This window comes from Staurois parvus, unplaced genomic scaffold (assembly GCF_062004578.1).
Source record: "Staurois parvus isolate SC_StPar_1 unplaced genomic scaffold, SC_StPar_1.0 ptg000210l, whole genome shotgun sequence".
NCBI classification, from domain to species: Eukaryota; Metazoa; Chordata; class Amphibia; order Anura; family Ranidae; genus Staurois; species Staurois parvus.
In genome coordinates, this window is record NW_028318006.1 from 2,068,484 (window position 1) to 2,096,438 (window position 27,955).

At 40.3% G+C, this 27,955-nt stretch overlaps 1 protein-coding gene across 2 annotated transcripts in view; it reads right to left on the reverse strand.

Annotated features, from left to right (window-relative positions):
* CUNH1orf21 (chromosome unknown C1orf21 homolog) overlaps nucleotides 1-27,955 on the reverse strand; it is a 146,968-nt gene that overhangs the window by 36,569 nt on the left and 82,444 nt on the right. For both annotated transcript variants that reach the window (XM_089678825.1, XM_089678826.1), the window contains exon 2: nucleotides 18,306-18,504. In XM_089678825.1, the coding sequence (XP_089534951.1) occupies nucleotides 18,306-18,399 (94 nt within the window). In that variant the 5' untranslated portion in view covers nucleotides 18,400-18,504. The remainder of the gene's footprint in view (nucleotides 1-18,305; nucleotides 18,505-27,955) is intronic.

Below are 27,955 nucleotides of genomic sequence, written 5' to 3' on the forward strand. Positions count from 1 at the left end.
ATTTTTACAAACATTTTGCAGATTGTCTTTGTCAGTGTGTCTTCAGATGGTCTTTCAGAATCCTAGCATTTCCCTTTTAACAAAGCTTTGGTTTTAATTTTTTTAAGCGGAGTCATTTGTTAATTTCCGTACTGCCATTTCAGATTCCAGTATCAGACTTTGCTCCCCTCCTTCAGGGACTGAAAAAGAGAGTTTTCCTTACAGCAGATGTTTTTAGATTTGTTGTTCTTCTGGTCTTTTGTGCTACTCAAGAGTTAACCTAATTTGTATTGAAGAACAGAATCAGTTCTGTTGATAATATATAATTATAGAATATCAAATGCCTTATCTATTATTACCGACTTCAGCTGCTTCTTCTCCTTGAGAAGCTTTTTTTGCCCAGTTATGTTCATCACACCCTGCATTGTGTTATACAGTCTTAACATTTTATTTTCTGTTTTGGGTCTACCCTTTTTTCTCTGTGTTTACTGTATGTTTTAGTTATAACGATTATGTGCAATAGAGACATGGAAGCTGTATGCGACAGCCATCTTGTTAAGGTCTCAGTCATTTTGTTTTTCATGAACAATCATCCTTCACCCCTCCTCTTGAAATGGAATTTGAAGCTGTACCAGACTTGAAAAGAGCCTCTTATCGTAAATAAAACACAAATAGGGGCCAGCTCCAGAGCTGTAAACCACTAATAAGTCTTGGCAGGATGTCTATTATGCAAAGACACTTTCCTCTGCCCGATCGTAAAACAATAACTCAGTCAGCCATCACACATGACCTATATATATATATACAACCTTTTTGTGAATTATAAAAATAAATAAATAAAATAAATAAATCAATTTCAAATTATAAACATATAATGTACAACAAAGTCCCACTAATCCAGAAAAATGTCCAAAAAGAAGTCCAAAATAGTGTCCACAAATATCCCAAATATATTCACTCTTTTCATCCACTGAAAGGATTGGCTGCTATTCCATCCAAAACGCACCTCGAAATAAGATATCTAGTGCATTACCTCAATAATAATAAAAATAACAATAATCACCCCGTGCAACCAAAATACACTTCAAAAACACTTTTAGTGAAAAAAAATTTTTTTAAATTAATTTCTTATAGTGCATATAATCACACACATCAAACTGTGAACACTCTGTAGTCACTGCAAATCAGTGTCTACCATCAACCAGCACACAGTAGTACTAAATACTATTACCCTCTTATGAGTATTGGAAATGCTCAGACAATATTATGGAAAAGTATTTATCCACCTCATCTTCCAAGTTATTTATTTTCTTTCCAAGGTCCTCAGAGAGATAAACAGGGTCTCAGGACTAGTATTTCAAGTATATGGATAACCTTTTATTCAACACTTACATTTAAAATTAGAATTATCAGCTCCAGACATGGTTAGAAACTTCTCCAACCAAACACCATGTGTTAAAAACCAAAAAAATGGCCGCGGCGACACTTCCAGTCTACGTACGTGCGCCTTGACGTTTTTAATTTAATTTTTTTTTTTCTTCACTAAAAGTGTATTTGAAGTGTATTTTGGTTGCACGGGGTGATTATTGTTGTTTTTATTATTATTTTTTTTTTCTTTTTTTTTTTTTTTTCTTTTTATAAATATTTATTTTGTTTTTCAAGTCATATACAAATCATTTCCACATTTCTATTAAAATAGTTATCTAAACAGTAATTTCTCCTTATATAATTTAATTAATTATATACATAACTTCCTTTTCCATCCCCCCTCCCATACACCCCCCCCCTCCCTCTCCTCATCCCCTCCCCTCCTCCCCACTCCCTCCCACGCTCACCCTTTCTCTTGTCTCGTTTACTCCATATATTTCTGTTGTTCCTAAACTCCATTTTAAGCCCACTTCCAGGAAAATTATCTCATCATGTATTTCACCTTTGCTTTATATTCTTCCCAGGCTTTCCATTTTTTATTATATATCTCTAACTTGTCCTCATACGTATAATACAGTCTTTCTGTCCCAGATATCTGATTTACTCTTCCCATCCAATCCTCCTCAGTTGGCACCTCTCTTTTCTTCCAGTACCTGGGGATCAGACTCTTTGCTGCGGTCAGATATTGCCATATCCCCGAACTCTTATATACCTTCGTTGAGAGTTCTGAGATATGGAGGAGACATAATTCTGGATCCAATCCTATATTGATTTTGGTAATTTTTCTTATCAAATAAACTATCCTCTGCCAAACACCTGTATTTCTGGGCACTCCCACCACATATGATACCACGTGCCCTCCTCGCGACAACCTCTCCAACACATCTGTGACATTTCCGCATTCATCCTGTGCTCCACGTTCGGGGTAATGTGCCATCTATTTAAACACTTATAATTTATTTCTACTTCCCTCATACTAATATTTTCGTGAATTAATGTGAACATTTTCCTCTGCTCCTGCTCCTCTATTTTTCTTCCCTTATCTCTTTCCCATTTTTCTACGTGCATTAATTTTGTGTCAGTGTCAAGTTCCATTAATATCTTGTATATTTTTGCCATTCCGTGTCTACCATTTCCCCGTGTCTCAAATATTCTCTCGAACGGATTCCAGTCTTTTCTAGTTCTTATTGGCTTTGGGAGGCTTTCAAAAAAATACTTCAATTGGTAGTATCTCAATCTATCCATCTTGTTAAAGACTTCTCCCTTTCTTTCCTCCATTTCCTTGTATGACCCGATTTCCTCTCCCACCATTATATCTCTCAATTGCGCCTCTTGTTTTATGATCCATTTCCCTGCTATACTTCCATACCTGGAATAAAATATTTTGTATTTCTAAGTGGTATTAATTGTGAATTAAAAACCCACCCCTTTTGTCTGTGTAGTAAATCCCATTCTTTTAAAACATTAAAAGTGTATGTGCTAGTGCTCTCCTCTAATTCCCTATATTGTGCCGGTACCCAAATACTTTTACTTAAACTTATTCCACTCAGTGCATTCTCGATTTTAACCCAACTTTTCTCCGGGTTATGGATCCAGTCAAAGATTCTCGCAATAATCCCCGCTCTATAATATCTCTTTAAATCTGGTACCCCCAATTCTCCTCTCTCTTTACTTCTAATCAACGTCTCATAACCTATTCTAGGTTTTTTATTTCTCCATATATATTTTATTATCATTTTCCTGAGTTCTTTGAAATATGCCTCCGGGAGTTTGATTGGAATCATTTGGAATTTGTATAATACTTTGGGAACAATTACCATCTTTATCAGGTTTATGCGCGCTATCCATGAAGGATTTCCATTTCCCACCCTCCTGAGCTCCTCCTTGATCTCATTTAATAATGCTATATAATTGGCTTTATATAGGTTCTTTGTTGAGGTTGATAGTTTTATTCCTAAATATTTTAACTCTTTATCTCTCCAGAGGAAAGGGAATTCCTCTTGTAATTTTTCTTTTTCACTATTTTTAAGGTTTATATTTAAGATTTCAGTCTTTGTCGGGTTAATTTTCAGGTTTGACAGTTCTCCATACTCCCTCAATGCTTTCATTAAATTTGGAAGTGATGTTCTGGGGTTTCCAACGTAAAACATCTGATCGTCCGCATACGCCGCAACCTTATGTTCTCGATCTCCTATCTTTATTCCTTTTATATCTATATTCTTCCTTATCCTAGACAACAAGGGCTCCAGTGATAACACATACAGCAATGGAGACAGTGGACATCCCTGTCTTGTACCATTTGACATCTTTAACTGCTCTGATCTTCCTCCATTTACCATTATGGTGGCGGTAGGCCCTCTATATAACTCTCCAATCCACCCTCTCATTCTATCTCCCAATCCTAGCGCTTCCAGGGTATCCATCATAAAACCCCAACTTACTCTGTCGAATGCCTTTTCAGCATCTATCGACATCAGCATCATTGGGGTTTTTCCTTTTTTACCCTCCTGGATGAGCAACAGTGATCTCAAAGCATTATCTCTACCCTCTCTTCCCGGGACAAACCCCACCTGATCTCTGTGTATCCACTCCGGCATCAGTTCTTTTAGTCTATTTGCCAGCACCTTTGCAAATATTTTAGTGTCTACATTCAATAACGCTATTGGTCGATAACTTTCACATTGCGAGGGGTCTTTATCCTCCTTCTGTATCAGTACTATATTGGCCTGTAAAGATTCTCCCCTCATCTCCAACCCGTTCCCCAAGGCGTTCATATAGATCTTCATCTTGGGTATTAAAAGCTCTTTATATTTTTTATAATATTTTACCGTATATCCGTCCAGACCAGGACTTTTCCATCCCGCCATACTTTTTAACGCTATTTCTATTTCCTCTGAAGTTATTTCTTCCTCTAAAGAGTTCAGTTGTATTTCTCCTAATTTCGGTAGACCTGCGTCCTCTAGGTATAACTTCCTTTTCCCTCTATTTACTGTTTCCGTTTTCTTAAAGATATCCTGGGGAATGATATTATACAGGCCACTATAATACTCTTTAAATACTCTGGCAATATCCTTGGTTGCGTGTACAAATTCCCCCTTGGGATTTCTTATTTTCTCAATATAATTTCTATTTTTCTTCTTTCTTAAAGTTCTCATTAAATACTTTCCCGGCCTATCTCCCCATCTATACCTTTCACATATTATTTTATTAAAGACTCTTCTTTTTTCTTCCTCCATTACTTTCTCTAATTCTTCTTTCTTCTTTATTAACAGCTGCATTATCTCCTTAGATCTTTCCCTTTTGTGTACCTGTTCAAGATCATATATTTCATTTAATATTCTGTTTGTGTTTTCTCTCCTTTCTTTTTTCTTTTTTGTCCCTATTGCAATGAGAAGACCTCTAATGTAGGCTTTATGTGCTTCCCACACCGTTGTAACCGACACATCCTCTGTCTCATTCTCTTCAAAAAACCATTCAATTTCCTTCTCAATTCTTTGTCCAATCTCTTCATCCATGAGGAGTGCCTCATTCATCCGCCACACATATCCCTCTCTCTCCTCTCTACCCCATTTAACTTCATTGCAACCGGGGCATGATCCGACAGAGTGCTTTCTCCTATTTTTACTTCCCCCACCCACTCTATCATTTGATGTTCTACTAATATGTAATCTAGTCTAGAATAAGTCTCATGTACATGTGAAAAGAAAGTATAATCTCTCTCCTTCATATTCCTAATCCTCCAGATATCCACCAGTTGACACTCATGCATCAGTTTCTTTAACCTTCTCAAGGACTTGCTTTCCTCTCTCTGCATACCAGAATTAGTGTCCATTCGCAGATCCATACAGAGGTTAAAGTCTCCCGCTACGATCATACACCCTCTTTTAAAATCCATCAATCTCTTCAACACTTCTCTCATGAATGTCTCCGGCTTCTTATTTGGACTATATATATTTGCTATTGTGCACTCAATTCCCTGTAATCTACCTCTCAAAAACAGAAACCTTCCCTCCAGATCTGTTAATCTATCCTCCACCTCAAACCTTATATTCTTGGCAAAGCCTATAGCAACTCCCCTTGCTCTTTTAATTGGTGAGTCCGCATAAAACCATGTTGGAAAATATCTGGTCCTCAATCTAACCTTCGACTCCATCTCTAGGTGTGTTTCTTGCAGGAATACCACTGAAGATTGTCTATGTTGTAATTCTTTAAACAACCTAAATCTCTTTCCTGGGCAGCTTAACCCTTTTACATTATAGGTTATATATTGGATTTCTTCCATCTTACTCTTTTCCCTCTAACCCCTTTTCCCTCCTTGCTTTCCTCTTTCTTATTCCTATGGAGCGTTTTTATCCTACTAACTTTTTCTCCCCCCTTGTCCCCCCCCCCCCTATCTCCCCCATCTCTCCCCTCCCTCCTCTTCCCCTTCCTCCCCTCCACCCCCCCCCTGCATCACTGCCATCACTCCCACCCCCCTTTTTTTAGGCCTTCGCTTTGCCTAAGCATCATTTGTGGAAATAACGTCCACCTTTGATATTATCCTTAGGGCTACACTCCTCCCATGAACGGCCTCCCCTCCAACCAGATCTCCCCATTGACCCCCCTTCCACCTATACTTCTTAACAAAAGGAAGAGAAAAGAGAGTCAAGCTAGAGGGGTTATGGAGGAGACAGGCGACGGAGCGGGGGCAAGAGAAGAGAAAAAAAAAAAAAAAAAGAAACACTCACATCTTCTCTCCCCTCCGCTCCCCCCGCCCCCCCCTCCACCAGTGTCTACCCCTCCCCTCCCCTCAATCCACTTCCCCCGGGTTCTTCTTCCCAACCAATAATTTAAATTCGCTGCATTTCCAATCTATCTCAAAAATTTCTTAAGTCCTCTGGGAACCTCAATTGGGCTGTTACTCCGTTTTTCCATCCTATTAAACACTCCGGTATCCCCCATCTATATTGCACCTTCTGTTTTCTCATCTGCTCCAGCAAAGGCCTCAGAGCTCTCCTCCTTCGGAGAGTCTCCGGTGACAAATCCGCATATATTTGGATGTCCATTTCTCCATATTTTATTACTGCTTTTCCCTTAATTTTCCTCCAGATTCTTTCCCTTTGCTGCAGTTCATAAAATTTAACAAGTATGTCTCTCGGCCTGTCCTTCTCACGGTTCACCTGGAGTCTCCCATTTCTAAAGAGACTTTCTATATCAGTCCTTTCCATATCAGAGTATCCCGTTATAAAGTTCAGAATTTTACAAACCGCCTCTTCCATTAGTTCTCCTTTTAGGCTTTCTGGTACTCCTCTTATCCTTATATTTCTCCTTCTTTCTCTATTCTCTTGAATTTCCACCTTATACAGCAATTTTTCCTGAACTTTTTCCATGTTATATATCTTCTTTTCTAATTCGGAAATGATCTGGGTCTGATTTTTAACTTTCTGCTCCGTTTCCTCCACTCTTAACAGCAGCTGCCCCAGATCACTCCGAATATTTACCATTTCTTGCTTTATAGTTTTCTCCAGATTTTTAAATATCTCTGTCATCTCTTTTTTATTTGGGATTTGTAGTTCATTTTCTGTCTCTGATATTTGTTGACTGCTGATGTCAAGATCCATTAATTGTTTAGGACTACTTTGCATACTTAAATCTAGTTGTTCTTTGTCATTTCTACTCTGGTGCCTTTCCGGGGTCAGGTTTCCCTGGGATGTGTACTTTTTAATTGTACCCGTTTGGGTTCCTTTAGGCCGGTTCCTTTTGCACTTTTATTTTTCATTTCTTCTATTTCTTTTATTTTTCTCACATATCTTGAATTTTACACAGAGAAGGAAGAAATCAGTATGATATAGAGATAGAGATCCCAGCCCTTCTGTTAGCTTTTCTGTGTTTTTTTTGCCTACACCTTACGTTCTTCTCCTTTATATTCTCTGGGGACCCCCCCCCCTTTTCTCTCTCTCTGTCCTCCTTCAGCTCGACACAGTCTCTCCAGAATCAACACAGTTTTTATGTTTGAGGTCACAGCCGGAGTCACTCACCGTCCCTGCTCCTCTCATGAGACTGCTCCAGGCTCCAATTCTCCAGCAGATCGACTCTCTTGTTCTCAGGGGGGCCCTCCAGGACTTTCCTCCGTTTACTTGTTGTGTAGGCAGTTCCTCACAGTTCACCTCCACCGGACTCCAGCAGTGGCTAGTCTTCCAGCAGGACGGTATCTCTCCTGTTCCTCCGTCGGCCTCCAGCCGGCCGGCTGGCTTCCTCGCTCCCAGGAATGCACTGCGGCCAGTCACATGTCCCGGCCTCGCCTCCTTGTTTCCCGGCAACCACGTTCAGCGTCCCCGTCTCTCTCCGATGATCTCCGTTCCCCAGCTCTTCCTCACGCAGGCCGCCTCTCAGCCAAGGAAGCCCTCCAGACCGAGGTAGGTCTCAGGCTTCTAGGGCTCCATATTACAGGGACATTTTGTGGGTAGGTACAAGGTGGTCGGTCGGAGGGGCTCTGGCCGAAAGCTCCTACCACGAGCTCTCCGCTGCCGCCATGATTAGGCTCCGCCCCCACTGACCATTTTTATTATTATTGAGGTAATGCACTAGATATTTTCATATCTTATTTCGAGGTGTGTTTTGGATGGAATAGCAGCCAATCCTTTCAGTGGATGAAAAGAGTGAATATATTTGGGATATTTGTGGACACTATTTTGGACTTCTTTTTGGACATTTTTCTGGATTAGTGGGACTTTGTTGCACATTATGTTTTTATAATTTGAAATTTATTTATTTTATTTATTTATTTTTATAATTCACAAAAAGGTTGTATATATATTATTGCACTTTCTAGGGAGAAAGTATTGACTTTTTGAGGTTTATAAGGGTATATATTGATTGAATCACACATGACCTGTTAGGCCATTAGAGCTTAGGAATACAGAGCATGCCATAAAACGTCTATCCCACATGTAACCATTTCACGTACAGTTCATAGCATCCAACAGGAACTGGGCACATTAATATTAGGTATATATTTGAATGGGGCATTTCATGCCGAGCCAAACAAAGTCCTACATGACTATGTTAGCACATAGGAAAGGGAAGAAAGCAGTCTCTTCCCTCCTGGGTGACAAAGGTACGCTCTGATTGATATCCCTGGGTTTGAAATATAATTCTGAATATTAATCTGCCAGTTGCTAGAATACCACCTGCACATACTGGAAGTTAATATTAGCATGAAATTGTAGTTGGGACTTGGTCATAAACTTGGTGACCTCCTAGCACCCATCTGAATGATTGGTCAGTTGTTCTCAGGTGACACCCCTTTTAATATCATAGAAAAGGACTGACAGGCTTGGTGAGGGGAGCTCTCATTTAACATCAATCAAGAAACATCTTAATGGACTTGTGAGCCAAGGCAACATTTTTGCTCGGACAATTGGACTCGGATAAACCAGGATTTGCAAGTATTCTGCCTTCTTAACGCCTTTCTTTTATTTCTCTGTTGCTTTATTGTTCTATTTATGTCTTTGTAACATCTTTTTCTGTAAATATTTTAATTGCTCCATTTTGACCTTTTTAGTAATAAACCCTATTTCAAAAGCGTTGAAACTGTCTCTAAAGATTTTAATGCAAACTAAAGAATCCCTGTCTCTACTCTATGTAATAATCCTCTGAATATACCTGTCTGTGGTGGCAGTGTGTGTTGCAGACGCTTATGCTAAAATCATAGTGTTATTGCTGGGATTTGTGAGTTTCTTACTTCTCTGTAAAAAGGTGGTGATGGCAGTGTGAAGGGTTAATTGCGTAATTAACCTAACCCAGTAACAATTGCTTTCAGGCTGCAGGCACATAGATTGTTGTCCCGCGAGCTTGAAAATCTTTGTGCAGGACGCATCTGAGAGTGGCATTGTTATGGTGCGAGATTGGCTGGTTCTTTGTCACGAGTTGGTGAGAAGGGCAGGGGTCAGATGCCATTTTTCGTCACATTAGTAGTTGCCCCCTTTTTCTTTTTGTACAATTTTTCCCAGCTGTCTTTAAATATAGCTTTTCCTTCCGTCACTTGTGTTTGACCAGAAAGACTTTGCTCAGGTATGTAATTTTCAGGGCATTAACAATAGCCATAGCAGCCCAGACTGCTGTTATATGTGTTGGGAGTTAGACTGGGCCACATCAGGGATGTTGTTGAGGCAAATTAAATTGAAAATCTGTGTGTATGTGAATATAACACAAATCAAGTACTGTGTTATTAGGGGATGAGAAATTGCTGTTAAGGCTGACTCTGTACCCCTCAAGAAATTTCCAGACAGGAAGAGCAGTAGATACAGTAGTTTACAGGTTGAAAAAAAAAGACATTGGTCCATCCAGTTCTTCCTATGTACAGTGGGGAAAAGTTTTCCCACTTACAAAGAAATTAAGGGTCTATAAATTTTATCATAGGTGTATTTAAAATGATTGAAACAAAAATCCAGAAAAAACACGATACAAATGTTATAAATTGAGGTGCAGTGAGTAAAATAAGTATTTTATCCCCAAGCGAAACATGACTTAGAACTTGGTGGAGAAACCCTTGTTGGCAAAACGTTTCTTGTAGTTTACCAGGTATGCACACATCTCAGGAGGGAGTTTGGTCCACTATTCTTTACAGATCTTCTCTAATTCCTTAAGGTTTCTTGGCTGTTATTTTAGCTCCCTCTATAAATTTTCTATAGGATTAAGGACCGGAGACTGGCTAGGCCACTCTGTGACAAACGTGGTGCCCTACCCCTGCCCTTCTCACCAACTCATGACAAAGGACCAACTAATCTCACACCATGCTGTCACTTACATAACAATGTCACTCTCAGCTGCGCCCTCCACAAAGATTTTCCAGCACGCGGGGCCACAATCTGTGCCAGCAGCCTGAGAGCGATTGTCTGGGTTCATTATGCAATTAACCCTTCAAACTCCAAACTGCCACCAGATAGCTTTGGGCCTATCAACCCTTCACAATGGTAGCAAGAATAAATGTGAACAATAAACATCTGTAACACACTGTCACCACAGACAAGTATATTCAGAGGATTATTATATACCGTAGCACTCTTCAAGAGACAGGGATTCTTTAGTTTGCATTAAAAGCCTTAGAGATAATATTAACACTTTTCAAAATAGGGTTTATTAATGAAAAGGTCAAATGGTGCAATTAAAATATTAATGGAAAGGAATGCTACAAAGAAATAAAGAAAATGATAATGCAACAGAGATAAAAGAAAGGAGTTAACCTCTCTGACGGTATTCCCGACTGTAGCTCGGGGTAAAGTTTCAGTACCAAAAGCGGTAACCCCGAGCTACACTCGGGCTTACCATGCGGTGCTGCACCGACATCTGTTCTTCACTTACCTTGTCCTTCGCTCCCACGATGTCCTTCGTGCAGTGTCCCCGGCAATGTCCTCCGGCAGATGCCGGCATCTGGGTTCCATTCCCTGAGACGTCGGGACGTACGGAGGGACGGAACAGCGGGAAATTTGAAAATGACAAAAAGTGACATTCTCTAAATACACTAATATCACATAGTAAAACATTACTGTATCAACCCATTTCACATACATTTTGTCCCTAGTGCTTTGTCCTGTGCCCTGCCTGTATTTTTACTGTTCTTTCTGCCTGGAAACTGAGAAACGTCCATGGCGTCCAAAAAGCATCCCTTTAGGTCAAAAGCGGTTTTAGACCAGCTAGAGAACAGCGATAGTAAATCAGAAACACTTGCAGAATTGAATGATAATGATTCGTGGGGAAATTCGTCATCAGACACTGAAAACGATTTTGCGACTTTGCTCAGTGATGTGCGAACTTGGCGCTATATTTCAAATTTCAGTGTTTTTGGTTTGATTATATTATTGAATTAAATTATTATATTATTAGTTTTTATGATTATGTATTAAATTATAATTTATTATTTTGTGTTTTAAATTTTTATCATACACGGGATGTTTACTAGACTCTTGTTCGGACAGATTTCAGTGAGTTATTCCTAAAAATTACAGGCCTACAATAAAAAAAAATACATATTTCCATGCAAAAAAACATACCGCTTTGAGCACAGAAATATGGACATAATCAGACCGCTAGGGAGGTTAAGAAGGCAGAATACTTGCAAAGTCCTGGTTTTAGCAGAGTCCAATTGTCCAAGCAAAAACTTTGCCATGGCTCTCAAGTCCGTTAAGATGTTCCTTGGTTGATGTTAAATGAGAGCTCCATACTAAATCCGGTCAGTCCCTTCCTATTATATCAAATTGGTGTTGCCCGAGAACAACTGACCAATCATCTGGTTTAGGGGATGGGTGCTAGGAGGATACCAAATTTATGACCAAGTCCCAACTACAATTTCATACTAATATTAACTTCCAATATGTGCAGGTGGTATTCTAGCAACTGGCAGATTATTATTCAGAATTTTATAATTCGAACCCAGGGATACCAAACACAGCATACCTTGGGCTAACATAGTCATGTATGACCTTGATTTGTTCAGTATGATATTCCTTATTCAAATATATACCTAATATCAATGTGCACTATTCGTGTTGAATTCTATGAATTGTATGTGGAATTGTTACATGTGGAATATATGTTTTATGGCACGCTCTGCATTCCTAGAGCCTTAATGGCCTTACAGGTCATGTGTGACTGCTTGACTGAGTTATTATGGTTTGATAATAGGGCAGAGGAAAGTGTTTTCCATGGTTAGTGAAAACAGACATCCTGCCAAGACTAATTAGCTGTTTACAGCTGCCATCCAGGCCTAGGCTCTGGCATCTATTGTGTTTTAATTAAGATAAGAGACTCTTTTGAAGTTCGTTAAAACTTACAACAACCAATTCCAGGTTTCAGGAGGAGGGAGGGGAGGAAGATCATTTCTCATGAAATAATAAAAATGGCTGTCACATACAGGTTCCATGTCTCTATTGCGCACAATCGTTATACACTCCATGACCTTAATGTGCTTCTTCTTGAGCCACTCCTTTGTTGCCTTGATGGTATGTATTGGGTCATAATCATGCTGGAAAACCCATCCATGACCCATTTTCAGTGTTCTGACTGAGGGAAGAAGGTTCTCATCCAAGATTTTACAATACATGGCTCTGTCCATTGGTCCCTCAAAGCGGCAAAGTCGGCGTGCACCTTTAGCAGAGAAACAGCCCCAAAGAATGTTTCCACCTCCATGATTGACTGTAGGGATGGTGTTCTTAGGGCCATAGTCAGAATTTTTCTTCCTCCAAACACGGCGAGTCGAGTTAATGCCAAAGAGCTCAATTTTGATCTCATCTGGCCACAGCACTTTCTCCCAATCCTTTTCTGATTCATTTCGATTTTCATTGGTAAATTTCAGACAGGCCTGTACATGTGCCTTCTTGATGAAGGGGCCTTTTCGGACACTGCTGGATTTCAATCCATGGCAGCGTATTGTGTTACCAATGGTTTGTTTGGTAACTGTGGTCCCAACTGTCTTGAGATCATTCACAAGCTCTTCCCATGTAGTTCTGGGCTGATCCCTCACTTTTCTCATGATCATCCTTACCCCATGTGGCGAAAACTTGCATGGAGCTCCAGACTGAGGGCGACTGATGGCCGACTGGGCTTACTTCTTGGCCTGGCTGGGCTCACTTCTTGGCCTGGCTGGGCTCACTTCTTGGCCTGGCTGGGCTCACTTCTTGGCCTGGCTGGGCTCACTTCTTGGCCTGGCTGGGCTCACTTCTTGGCCTGGCTGGGCTCACTTCTTGGCCTGGCTGGGCTCACTTCTTGGCCTGGCTGGGCTCACTTCTTGGCCTGGCTGGGCTCACTTCTTGGCCTGGCTGGGCTCACTTCTTGGCCTGGCTGGGCTCACTTCTTGGCCTGGCTGGGCTCACTTCTTGGCCTGGCTGGCTAGGATCACTTCTTGGCCTGGCTGGCTAGGATCACTTCTTGGCCTGGCTGGCTTGGATCACTTCTTGGCCTGGCCGGCTGGGATCATTTCTTGGTCTGGCCGGCTGGGATCATTTCTTGGCCTGGCCGGCTAGGATCACTTCTTGGTCTGGCTAGCTGGGCTGACTTCTGGCCTGGCTGGCTGGGCTCACTTCTTGTACTGGCTGGCTAGGATCACTTCTTGGTCTGGCTAGCTGGGCTGACTTCTGGCCTGGCTGGCTGGTTGGGCTGACTTCTGGCCTGGCTGGCCGGTTGGGCTGACTTCTGGCCTGGCTGGCCGGCTGGGCTCACTTCTTGTACTGGCTGGCTAGGATCACTTCTTGGTCTGGCTAGCTGGGCTGAATTCTGGCCTGGCTGGCTGGTTGGGCTGACTTCTGGCCTGGCTGGCTGGTTGGGCTGACTTCTGGCCTGGCTGGCTGGTTGGGCTGACTTCTGGCCTGGCTGGCTGGTTGGGCTGACTTCTGGCCTGGCTGGCTGGTTGGGCTGACTTCTGGCCTGGCTGGCTGGTTGGGCTGACTTCTGGCCTGGCTGGCTGGTTGAGCTGACTTCTGGCCTGGCTGGCTGGTTGGGCTGACTTCTGGCCTGGCTGGCTGGTTGGGCTGACTTCTGGCCTGGCTGGCTGGTTGGGCTGACTTCTGGCCTGGCTGGCTGGTTGGGCTGACTTCTGGCCTGGCTGGCTGGTTGGGCTGACTTCTGGCCTGGCTGGCTGGTTGGGCTGACTTCTGGCCTGGCTGGCTGGTTGGGCTGACTTCTGGCCTGGCTGGCTGGTTGGGCTGACTTCTGGCCTGGCTGGCTGGTTGGGCTGACTTCTGGCCTGGCTGGCTGGTTGGGCTGACTTCTGGCCTGGCTGGCTGGTTGGGCTGACTTCTGGCCTGGCTGGCTGGTTGGGCTGACTTCTGGCCTGGCTGGCTGGTTGGGCTGACTTCTGGCCTGGCTGGCTGGTTGGGCTGACTTCTGGCCTGGCTGGCTGGTTGGGCTGACTTCTAGCCTAGCTGGCTGGGTTCAGCCTGGTTGGCTGAGCTGGATTAGGCCAGTGAGTTTTTTGTCAAGATACTGCAGGGGTCAAGGGTAAGTAAGCCAGAGTTCAGAGGTCTGTAGTATATAATGCAGAGCGCAGGGGTCAGTAGTAATGCAGAGAGCAGGTGTCAATAGTGTGTAATTCAGAGTTTGGCAGTATGTAAGGCAGAGTTCAGAAGTCAGTAATATGCAACACTTAGTGAGTGTAAGGGTCAACAGTATGTATTGCATAGTGCAAGGATCAGTAGTATCTAATGCACAGGGCATTGGTGGGTAGTAATGCACAGTGCAAGGGTCAAAAGTAAGTAACTCAGAGGTTAGGAGTAAGTTAGGGTTACTACTTACCCATAAGCACACAGAGTTTAGAAGTAGAAAGTAACTCAAGGGTTGAAGTTAGTAACATTAGGGTTATGGTTATTATTGATCTCTGAACATGCAGAGGTCAGTAGTAAGTAACAAAGAGTTCAGAGATCAGTAGTATGTATTCCACAGTCCAGGGGTCAGAAATAATGCAGAGTCCAGAGATAAGTAGTGGGTAATAAAGAGGTCAGGATTAAATATAACAGAGTGCAGGGGTCAGGAGTACATAATGCACAGTTCAGAGGTCAGTGGTGTGTAATGCAATGTGCAGGGGCTAGAGGTAAGTAATGCAAAGTGCATGGGTCAGGAGTACATAATGCAGAGTTCAGAGGTCAGTGGTGTGTAATGCAATGTGCAGGGGCTAGAGGTAAGTAATGCAAAGTGCATGGGTCAGGAGTACATAATGCAGAGTTCAGAGGTCAGTGGTGTGTAATGCAATGTGCATGGGCTAGTGATAAGTAGTGCAAAGTGCAGGTGTCAGGAGAAGGCAATGCAGAGTGCAGGAATTAGGAACAAGTAATGTACAGAACAGTGGTAAGTAATGCAGAGTGCAGAGGTCAGTAGCATGTAGACACACATCCCCCTTCGCTTCATCCATAAAGTATGGGTGACGCCCAACAAGCAATCCATAGCTTTCTTTCATCTTAACTCATTCAGCACTTGATGTCCTTAATTACTTATCGATGTTCCTCAATGACTCTCAGTTCAGGCGCTTACACACTGTGTTGAGGTAATATGAACACCTGTCACCCAAACACGGCAGTGCGCTCCAGCCAATCAGAGGCTTGCTGAAAGTAATCTCAGGACAGTCTGAGGGAATTTGAGATGGTTGAGGAATATGCATACTGCATGTATACGAATTATGCATTTTCTTCTAGTGCGCATGATCATAAATCCTCTACATTTCTTAATGACGTACAGTATATGTTTACAAGTAGTTTCGAATTGTTGCTTTTAAGAGGTATAGTAGATAATTTTCTTTTTAGATTGCATTGTCAAGTTTTGTTATACATATGGGTGACTGGGCTTATTTCATTGCATGTCTTCTTCTGTATACCATAAAGGCTCTCAATGTCTATTTCTTTTATTATATTTTTTATACATTTGTGTTTTTTCTTTTGTCATCCGCCTCTTTATGTATTTATTCTTGGCTTGTCTAATGTGCACCATTGTTATGGGTTAATGATTCATAACATTTATAACATGTGATACTGTTGCCATCTAGAGTGTCAATGAGGAAATGCATGACACTGACAAATGATCCTGAAACCAGCTTGCCCTTGCCATGCAGCTAACCTGGCTACCAGACATGGAAAATATGCAAATTTCGCCAGTGACATTTTCTTTGTTAAAGAAAACCTGTTATGAAAGACATATGCAAGCTTCCATTGTTGATCTTTCTTTCTTGTTATTAAATGCTTCTTATCTACTGGGCTACTTTGGTTTCATTAATTTCTGTGTCCTGACCCAGACCAAGTATGGATATATGAGATTTTTGCTATTTTCTGTCTTTTCATTTTTAGATCTGTGTTCTGAGTCTGTACTTCAGAAATATGTAAAGTAGACAGTCACGCTCAAAAGAAAGTCCCCTCACATCCATCCCTCCATTACAGAAATAGGGAACTTTTTTTTGTCAATTTACCTTTTTTCTACTAAAAGAGTTCTAGCAGGCCATCCACGTCATTCACTTAGGCGAATGACCAGCACTGTGCTTGCAGTGCCTCCTGGGATATGCATGTCACATATCTCAGGAGGCATAGTCCTTCATTGTCAAATGACAAGGGGGGCAGACCTAGCGGCACATCATTGGGAGGCCACCGGCTGAACCTGAAGAGACAGCAGCCCTCTGATGGCATCACACAAGAAGATGGCGCAGCAGGACTGGTCAGGGCAGAAAAGAAGAGGATCTCCAGAAGGTCCATGCTGGATCCAGTGGGTGGGTGAGTATCTGAAATGTGCAGAACACAGCATCAGGTAAGCAGGGGTTAAAAAAAAGGGGGGGGGGTGTGAAGATCTGTTCTAAATCAGACACAGAGAGACAACTAAGATTTTAAGAAAGAGACCATCAGTGGTGCCCCCTCTTTTATGATAGGTATAGTTTAACAGATTAGCATATAGTTTAAATACAAGCAGATGCTACTGATTCCGAGAAATACGTAGGATTAAGAGGGATTGTACAAATCAGTGACAGTCACTGAAAGACTAAAAAAAAATTGGACATAATTTGCAAAATACCTCTTACAGCTGGAAAGTAGGGCCAGTGAATAAAGACCTGGTTAAGACACAGACAGTGAACTAAAATGAATACATCATCACATTATCTAAGAGAGAGGTAGAGAGAAGAAGGCTCCTGCAAATGTATGAGTATTCGCTCTTCTCTTCCATTGTGAGTACCACTTTGTTTTATATTAATCCTTTTTATGTGCATATATGTGTACACTGTTTTGTATTGTGCACCAGAACAAGCAGACTAACATAACAAGTAAGCTTAACATACAACAAAGATGTCTTAGCCTAAAAGAAGACAGATGACATTCCAGTATAAATTGATATAAATTTTATTAACCAATTTGTTCTCCATTTAAAATTATTTAAAAAAAAATTTATCCAGAAGAACAAAGCAGCAAAAATATTTCTATATAGAAACAATGGAAAAATTACAAATAATGGCTTCCTAGTGGGCTGCTTCTTAAATAAACTAATGGTGTTATGTATACATTTGCTTAACAAACATGTCTGTATGAGCCGCTTAACTTTTTGATCATTTTGGATCAGGATAGAAAAAAGAAGATGCTATCCATAGCAATATATCAGGTGAAACTAGAATCCCACAATCTCTGTAGTCCAAGACCTCCAGACAGACAAAACAATTAAATGCTGCTCAAATCGATAATAACCCCAAAGGAAAGTCCCAAACTATATTTACATGCAGAAAATTCAATATATACATATACACTTATACATATAAGCTATTGTAAACTAAGAAATTAAAATAAATATTATATATATATATATATATATATATATATATATATCAAAATTAGAAGAAAGGGATGAAAAAGCAAGAAGGAGGAACATGTAAAAGGAGTATATTTAGGGCAAGAACATAAGTGTGCATTTAAAAGAGCAATAGTAACTTGGAGAACCAGAGCAGCTGGCAGATCTCATGGATAGGTGTCCTGGTTTTCAAGACCTAGAAATGTCACTTTGCAAATCTCAAAAAATAAAATAAAGAAATAAATTTGCCACAGCCTTGCCAATTTATTTTCTGGAATAGTATACTATTTGCAAAATCTAGTAATCTGATGAACAGGGAAAAGGACACTATCCTTTGATTTGAGATGTGCTATTTGAAACAGTTTAAGCATCACAAAGATGTCCCCTTGGTGGATCCAGGGCAGATCTGTGTGTTGTAATGTCTTCAAAATCCAAGAAACTAGTTAAAAAGTCTGGGGTTAAAAATAGCTAAGTATGGGTTGGTTTGCCATAACTTGCTGCTCCTATAATCCCACTAGTAAAAGCATACTTGGATATGTCAATAAACATTGACTGGAATTGAAATCTCCTTTAAGACTTATGATGTGAATTAGGTCACCATTATGTGGGAAGAAACTTACCACAAAAGGCATCTCCATTTTGGTAGTTCTTGCCATTTTGTGTATCCTCTTCATTTTGTACTGTAGATACATGTTTAGCTGAGGCACATCCCATATTTATCCAGTCAGGTCCCGACTGACTGATTGGAAAAAAATCATTTCTAGTGAAAACTTTTCAAGTTGTGCCACGAACAGAAAGTTATATCCACCATTGCTGAACCTGTGGGAAGAGGTATGATACATTCAGAAAAAAAGCAACATTTCTCAAAGAAACACTATTTTTTATAAGGAATTCAAGGCAAAAGGTAATTTTTTCAGGATACTGCTTACAGTAAGTACTGTTAGGGTTTCTAGAAGTTCCCTATAAAACAGAAAATCTTTGCTTTCTGAGTTCAGGTCAACTTTAATACTTAACCTGGACACGAATAAAGCACAATGCATAGAAATAAATCTGGTGTGAAGAAGACCTTAGTCTTGTTTACATGGTATGTGTATAATATAAAAGTGAAAAAGGAAACAATAGTCACAAATACTAAATTAAAATCCTCCTGAAAACAAGTCTTAAATTTACATGAAGTAGAACATGTCAAAACTTACTGTTGCTGGCAATTTAATGCACAATTCTTTTTAAATTAAGTTATATTTGGGTAAACAAATGTAAGTGAAGTAGCCATTAACAAAACACATACAACAGCAAAAAACCTATTCTACGCTGTGGGAAATGCTTCAACATCTAATATGGCAGAAACCTCTAACACAAATACTAAAGGCAAAAGCAACATCTGTATTTGATAGCTTTGGCTTCTTAGGTAGGCCTGTGGCAACAGTACAGTGGACCTCTTTGGAGACCATCCTGATGTGTTCTGCCTATTTACACCCTTGCTCATTGGTGCAGGAATTGGGGCTGATCTGATGTATATAGGTGCGAGGACTGGGACTGACCTGAAGGTTGCAGATACTTGAAATGTGATTAAGCTGATGTTTTCAGATGCATGTATTAAGGCTGATCTGAGGCTTGAAGGAGCAGGAACTGGGGCTGATCTGAGGTCTGAAGGTGCAGGAATTGGGGCTGATCTGAAGTCTGAAGGTGCAATGAGATTGGGGATTATCTGAGATCTGAAGGCACAGGAATTGAGACTGATCTGAAGTTTGAAGGTGCAGGAATTGGGGCTGACCTGACGACTGAAGGTGCAGGAATTGTGGCTAATCTGCAGGTTAAATTCATACATGTTTTGTGTGTGCAACAGTATAATAGCCAACGAGTTTAACTTGCCCTTATCAGTACAACTATGTACAAGTGCAAACATTGAAAAAAACATATGACTATGGTGTGCTATTGTTCACTGGCATGCAGTTTGTCTAATTCTTCTAAATAGGATTGTGAAAAAGTTTGCTAACCCATGTGCTAAAAAAAACCTGTAAAATCAGTGTATACAGTTAAAGAAAAATATTTAAATATCTTAATCAACTGAAGTTTAGCCTTTGAAACACTTGAAAACATCGACTGTTTGTGAAAATGTATTTTGTACAAGGTTTTTACATATTATATACACATACATATATGCACACGTGGGGATAATGCTGCCTTCATAGTTTTGCCTTTTCTGCCTGTGGTTTAGTTTCCTGAATCTAATTAATATATGGAATGACAGGGTTATCTAACCATGAACGAAAGCTGTAGAAATAGGACAACTGGAAACACTGACTGCCAATCAAGTATCCCATATTAAAAAGACAACACAGACAACTAATGTGAGCTAGTTGACTAAGCTGTAGAAAGAGACATGTCCATCAAGTTTAACCTTTCAGCTTCCACAGTTCAGCCCAGAAGATGGTAAAGGAAAAACATCTTCAACAACTAAGCCAATTCAGCATCATAGGTGGCAAAATGGAAACTCTTCCCAACCTCACAATAGCAAATCAGTTTCCAGGATACAAATATTACAGTGCTATTTTTAGTAATCGTAATTGTTATTATATCTCTAAAATGTGGTTATTGTGTACTTTTTAGAACTGGGGAGCAGTGATTCCATAACAAAAGTTGAGCTGTTAAACCCCTTAATTCACAACTGTTAATTTTAATCTGGGATCAGGTTCATATTTGTTATGTGGGACAAGAAAATTTTACTATTAGGGATACATTTCACTTACAGTTTTGCATGTGGTATATTTTTTTTATTGTGGCTGTTTTTAAATTTTTGGAATAAAGCAAAAACATAAATTGCATCTTACTAGCTTCTACATAGACAAAATATATTTTAAAGTCACTTTACAATGTGCACATTGTCTTTTCAAGTGCTAACAGGCACATATATAAAGAACAAGCAGATCAAATAGTTGACTATACCATTGTCACAAAAGGGAGATCATGCTGAGCAACATGTTAAGATGATACGTTTGGGCAAAATGTACTGTTCTATTTTCCTGCTCCTCAACCTATCAAGTACTTTCCTTCAAACCACAGTTGTTAGTCTTCACTCACAGCATTTGCCTTGCTATTTAAAATGACATCTGGCTTAATCTAAGTGAAATATTGTAATTGATGTGGAAGAAAAGCTCTATAAAAACTCCAAGGTTTAGAATGCAATATTGGGTTAAAAGAAATAATATCGAAAACATCTTTTGTTTGCTTCTTCTTTTGCTGCCCACCGTCTAGTGTGTTGTCCAGTGGTAATAGGGGAGAGGAATGGACACTGAAAAATCATTGTACCAATATGGATCAGCTTGTCTGTTTTTGCCACCTGCTATCACTAGTGAATGGTTATTAAGTGTCCAGATAGGGAGCAAAAGTTTGTGCCCAGTACCTTGTTTGCCGATTTGACCATGATGCTAGTGCTACAAATGCAGCCATATGGTTTAGTACAGAGGTTTTTTAACTTTCTAAACAAATGGCAAATTTACTGTCCTTCAGACTTTAGATGGGCCGAACAGTGGCCTGCAGAAATAGAAATTTTCCTTGTGTCAGTGGGAGTAAGCAATGCCTCATCTTTGGTGTCAGTGTTAGGAATAGTGCCCCATTGTTGTTGTTAGTAGGAAAAATTGTGTCACATTGTAGGTGTCAATGGAAGTAATTGTGCTTCATCATTGGTGCCATTGGATGAAATAGTGCCCCAAGGACCAGATAAAAGGGAAACAAAAGGGCTGTATCCAGTCCCAAGGCTCCAGTTTGGAGACCACTGGTTTATTAGAATCTAGATACATTCACCAATTAATGTAATATTTTGTGCCTTGTAAGTAGAGAAACGGCAGAAATATATACATATTCTAAGTGTTTCCCCCCACTGAATATCCACATTGCTAGTCATCTGTCACTCTCCCTTCTGGCTACCAAGCTCACACCACTGTTGATGTGGAATAGCACAGAGGAACAGGATGATTTAACGACAACCCATTAGGTTGAATTGTTAAGCAGCTGTCACATTGTATGAGACCGTGCAAGCAAATGGAACTAGAAGTAGCACCAACAATGACTAACTGAAGTTGGTCACAGGACTACCTCTTAACCACTCCCCCACCCCCAACATCCTAAGTCTAGGATTGCCATGCCATTCTGCCTAGGGAAAAATAATAACTGATGGAATGTTTCCGCCAGGAAAAAGTCTCCAGTTTACTACTTCCCTTCTGTAAGCATATCACCTGCCATATTTAAGCAATAATGACCAGAATATAATATCTTTTGAATTTGTTGGTGCAAAAAAATGTGAAGATGTATATTTATGTAATTCACAGGTTGTTAGTCATTCTACTTGGTTGATTTAATTTCCCTTCATGTAGGGGTGGAGGGGCAGTGGGTCATAATCATTATTAGTGTGAGAAGGATTTCTCGTATATCAATGTTTGATTAATATAAACATTTACAAATTTTAGGTGCATTGACTGGCACCATATAGGTTTACATACTGACGGGCATATCAGTGCCAGGGCCACAACAGATGGATGACTACTCTGCATAGGCATGCTTTAGCTCTGGAACCCTCAGAGTAAAACAGGAGATTTCTTGCAGGCACCCATAAGGGACACTGTACTGAAGATCTATCAAGATATGTACCTCACCTAACACCAGCTGCAGACTGCCTCTGCCATTTCATTGATAATTGTTAGGCTGTCCTAGTAGACAAACTCAATATCAAAACTTTAGACCATAACTAGAAATGATTGTGATGGTTTCTATGGAGTCTCCATGGTCCCAGCACAGCGGATAGGCAATCTATTACAGAGTTTTCAGAATGGATATGTGGCCCAGTTTGTAGTCCAAGTTCTTTCATGCCAATCCTCTAGCATCCTTTCAGTATTCTGTTTCCAACATAATAGGTAGCATTATCACTGACTAGCACAAAGGCATGTCTAAAATAACAGTCCCAGAGACTGACACTGAAAACTAAAAAAGAATCAAAGTTTACATAAGCTAATAGCTGTCCCTGATACCAATAAATAGTCCTCCCCTTCATTACCTCTGCCACAACTTATCCACCACCAGTGCTCTGCTTAACACTACACCAAGTCATCCTGCCCGCAGCTCCTGAGACATTTACAATTACACACAGTTGTGTATGCACACCTGCTTTTACCCCTATAAGGGGTTCATCCTGCACCAATGAACTTTTGGTTTATATTATGAAGAATGCCACAAAAGGAACATGCAAAGAGGGTCAGGAACAGAGAAGGGAATTAGAATTAGGGCAGAGAGAGCTCACCAATGGAGTATCCAAAACATAACCCAATGGCCTCTACCCATAATTAAAATAACACAGCAGCAGTTTCAAGATTACCATATTATCAAAATAGAGACGATTGTGCACTGGTACCCTACAGCAGTGTCTAGATTAATGCAAGTGTATATTTTTAACCTTTGAGAAGAGTGCTTGTTTAACATTGTTTTTAACATGCAGAGTTAGATTTGTAATGTGTGTTGTTTTAATGAACTAGGATACCAACAATATCAGCTGGTACATATCCATATTCCTTGAAAAAGATGACCAACTTTTACATTTCAGGATGTTTAGACACAAAACACCTATGGTCTTCTATATGTTTTATGATACAGCATCTGGCTAGCATAAATAATCCCATGAGAGTGTTTACAGGGTTTGAAAAGGTACCAAAAACTTGACATTTGTAATGTTTCACATCTTCAGTGACAATTATTTTTAGTCACAATATGCTAATGTGCTCTCTTAAAAACTCCCAGTTGTCTCCGCATTTATAGTAATGTTCTTCATGCCGCATTTGATGAGCCTACACAGTGACGCAGCTCATGGTAGCTAAAAATCAGTTTACATTCTGCCTCCCAGTCTCTGCCAATAAACGTTGTTATGGTAACATCTAATTCAGGAATAGTTCGCAGCAACACTCTAAAACATACAGCAGATCCCCGGAAGTGGAATTAAAAACAACATTAGTGTGGTATATGTATATACTGCGAAGGGTAGTTAAACATATAAAAATGATCTAATAGACTGCAGTAGAAGAAAAACAAGCATCTATGGCTATGCACTGAAACTATAGCTGAATAAAATGTCATTTGTGTTAGTAGCTACACAGATTCCTTAGAATCATGGGTTGCGGTTTTATCCTGCATCCTGAACAAAATCATATTGCTAGACTAAATGATTTATTGGAAAGACAATCCCGTATACTTTTAAAAGTTATTCATGATAATGTTGCACATAATTCTTAAGCCCCGTACACACAATGAGAATATCGGACAAACGATCACCCGTTTTTTTTTTCGCCTGCTAGTCTCACATCAAAAGTGAAAAGGTTACTAAAGATATGGAAATTCTCCTATGAAAGAAAAGAATTTGGAAAGTGATGTCATGTATTGTATTGGTATTGTATTTTTGGATGACTACTGCACTGATTAAACAAAAATCGTACAAACTAGTATCGTACGAGAAAAATGTTTGCACTTGTCCCTTCGGATATTGTCGCATGAATTGTTGTGATTGGCTCTTGAAAGTTGTGTACTAACAATCCGATTATTGGATGATCGGTCCTCGTATGAAAATGTTTGTACGATTTTATTATAGTGTGTACGGGGCATGACTGACACACACACACACACACACACACACACCTACACACACCTACACACACCTACACACACACACCTACACACACCTACACACACACCTACATGACCAAAGGAAAGCAGTCTTTGGGAAGTTCAATCAAGTCTGTACATCTGACTGCTAGAATTGGCAATAAAAGGTCTGCACACCACTATTGTCAGCCAACAATTATTGATTTTTTTAGGGTGCTTAATTCCCTACACAGAATAACATCTGCTAGTACAATAATTGTAAATATACAGAGTATTACAATCCAAAGAATACTCTAGATATAAAATTATTTTCATATATTGAAGCACAGTAGTACAAATAGGTACAAATATCCAATGATGTCATATCACATAAGACCTAAAACCATAGGAGTATTTGCTATACTGTTAAATCCAATCCATATCCAAAATACTACATGTATGTACATAGGTAATATGAGCACCACTTAGCAGCTGATGTTCATAATTGCATTCAAGATTTGCAAGTGCTAGCATCCTGAGTAGATTAATAAGAAAGAGAAAAGCCAGACCCTGGAGAAAAGAGAGAGAAAGATGAAAATGCCAACATTTCGGGGGTGAAAAGAAAACCCTTCTCAAGAACCTCATGTGGCAGCAGATTCCCGAAAAAGAGGTTTTCTACTTCAGTTGTGCTCAAATCCCCTTTCTAAATACAATTAGAAGTTAAAGAATTAGGACATCATTGTACAAGATTCAGAATTAAAAAGGTATCCCACTTTTTATTGGCATTTTATTTGAATTGTTTAGGACAGGTGGTATGAGATTGGGATGATTATATTATACAAACATACATAATAAACATACATATTGTGTGTGTGTGTGTGTGTGTGTGTGTGTGTGTGTGTGTGTGTGTATATATATATATATATATATATATATATATATATACACACACATATACATGCATACACACACCGTTTTATTATTGTCTTTGTTGCATACTGGCCTTTGATTGCAGTGTTTGCAGCTGGTGAAGTCAAGTCTGCATGAATGCCTTTCAGATGATGAATGCTGTACTGTACTTCAGACTCATCTGCCAAGGTGTCAATCAATATTGATAACTGCAATCACCACAAAGAAAGAATGAGCTCTGTAGCCAGATCCTGATGATATAATTACATCCACAGTCAAATGGGGGTTCAAGCAGCCCTTGTTGGATAGGAGAAAAACATATCACAGCAGAAGCTTTGGTGAACCCAGTAATTGAGTTAAACGTAACTTGTACAATTAAATGCTTTTAGTTTGTGTCAAACAATTTTTTTAATTTTTTTTTCTATAAATAATACACTGGTTTGCCATTTTTCATTGTCTTTTGCATCTCAGGGCTGTTGATCACCTGCAGGTCATCAACCACTTTCTGTCTGTATCTACTTTAGCGATGGCTGCATGGCATTTCTCTGGGTAGTTCTAATGGTGACAACAGTGGTTGATACTTGCACGACGTGCCACATGTAGCTTCCATCAGAAGCCTGAGTAACAGGCTAACAACATATTAGCATATCTTGTTAAACAGGGAGAGCACTGCCACCTTAGAACAGGTAGTACTTGAACAAGGACCATTATGGCAGGATCACATAATATACATTAAGTCTGATAATGTGATTTTAGTGATTAGATTTACATATACTTTTAACACAATAGAGTTTGTGTATATATATATATATATATATATAGTGGCAGTGCGGTATCCTGCCACGGAGAAAATCACAGTGATAACCCAGGATTCACAATTATACAGGTTGAGGGGCTCCAGGTAGTTCTCTTAATGCAGAGGAAACTGGTTTATAAGTTTCCTGTTTAGGTTTGTAAAGCCCATTTTGGGACCTGTGGCCTGGAGATTTCTAAGTGATTTGGGAGGGATGAAATCTCCAATCCTGGGATCATGTTTTGAAAGTAGTCAGCACACTGATTGCACAGGTGTGTGCAGGCCTTTTTTTTTTTTTTTTTTTTTTTTTAGAGGCCAAGCCATGATTCTGGGTTCCACCCCGGCAGACAGGAGGTCATTGCCCAGGAGTCAGGAGGGCTCCACCTAGGAGAGGTGGGAGCCAGAGCAGCCAGGGGCTGCTAGCTGTGTGCAAGTGGCTGTTAGCTGTGTACAGAAAAATACATATTTTGAAAGGAGGCTGTGTGCATTCAAGGAGTCCAACGCTATGTGCTGGGACTAGCCAGTGGTCTGGGAGACCCATATAAATAGAGGTACTGCTAACCAGCAGGGCTGATAAAGAGAGCCAGGAGGCTGAATATTTTTGTTTGTTTTGATGGTGAACACCCCTGCGTGGGGTCATGGTTTCAAATCATGCATTGCACGGAAGGTTCCCCTACTCAAGTCATCACATGTCCAGGCCCGTCTGAAGTTTGCCAATGACCATCTGGATGATCCAGAGGAGGCATGGGAGAAAGTCATGTGGTCAGATGAGACCAAAGCAGAACTTTTTGGTCTAAACTTCACTCGTCATGTTTGGAGGAAAAAGGCTGAGTTGCATCCCAAGATCACCATCCCTACTGTGAAGCATGGGGGTGGTAACATCATGCTTTGGGGGTGCTTTTCTTAGAAGGGGACAGGACGACTGCACTGTATTAAGGAGAGGATGAATGGGGCCATTTATTGTGAGATTTTGAGCAACAACCTCCTTCCCTCAGTCAGAGCATTGAAGATGGGTCGTGGTTGGGTCTTCCAACATGACAACGACCCGAAGCACACAGCCAGGATAACCAAGGAGTGGCTCCGTAAGAAGCATATCAAGGTTCTGGAGTGGCCTAGCCAGTCTCCAGACCTAAATCCAATAGAACATCTTTGGAGGGAGCTGAAACTCTGTGTTGCTCAGCAACAGCCCCGAAACCTGACAGATCTAGAGGAGATCTGTGTGGAGGAGTGGGCCAAAATCCCTGTTGCAGTGTGTGCAAACCTGGTCAAGAACTACAGGTAACGTTTGACCTCTGTAATTGCAAACAAAGGCTTCTGTACCAAATATTAACACTGATTTTCTTAGGTGTTCAAATACTTATGTTCAGCAGTGCAAGACAAATACATTCTTTAAAAATCATACAATGTGATTTCTTGAATTTTTTTTTTAATTCTGTCTCTCAGAGTGGGAATGCACCTACAATGTGAATTTCAGACCCCTCCGTGATTTCTAAGTGGGAGAAATGCAAAATCGCAGGGTGTTCAAATACTTCTGTTCCTCACTGTGTATATATATATATATATATATATATATATATATATATAATTGTACATACATACACACACACACACACACACACAAAATATTGCCAAAAGTATTGGGACGCCTGCATTTACACACACATGAACTTTAATGGCATCCTAGTCTTAGTCAGTAGGGTTCAATATTGAATTGGCCCACCCTTTGCAGCTATAACTGCTTCAACTCTTCTGAGAAGGCTGTCCACAAGGTTTAGGAGTGTGTCTATGGGAATGTTTGACCATTCTTCCATAAGCACATTTGTGAGGTCAGGCACGGATGTAGAATGAGAAGTCTTAGCTCGCAGTCTCTGCTCTAATTCATCCACTCTAATTCATCCCAAAGGTGTTCTGTTGGGATCAGGTCAGGACTCTGTGCAGGCCAATCAA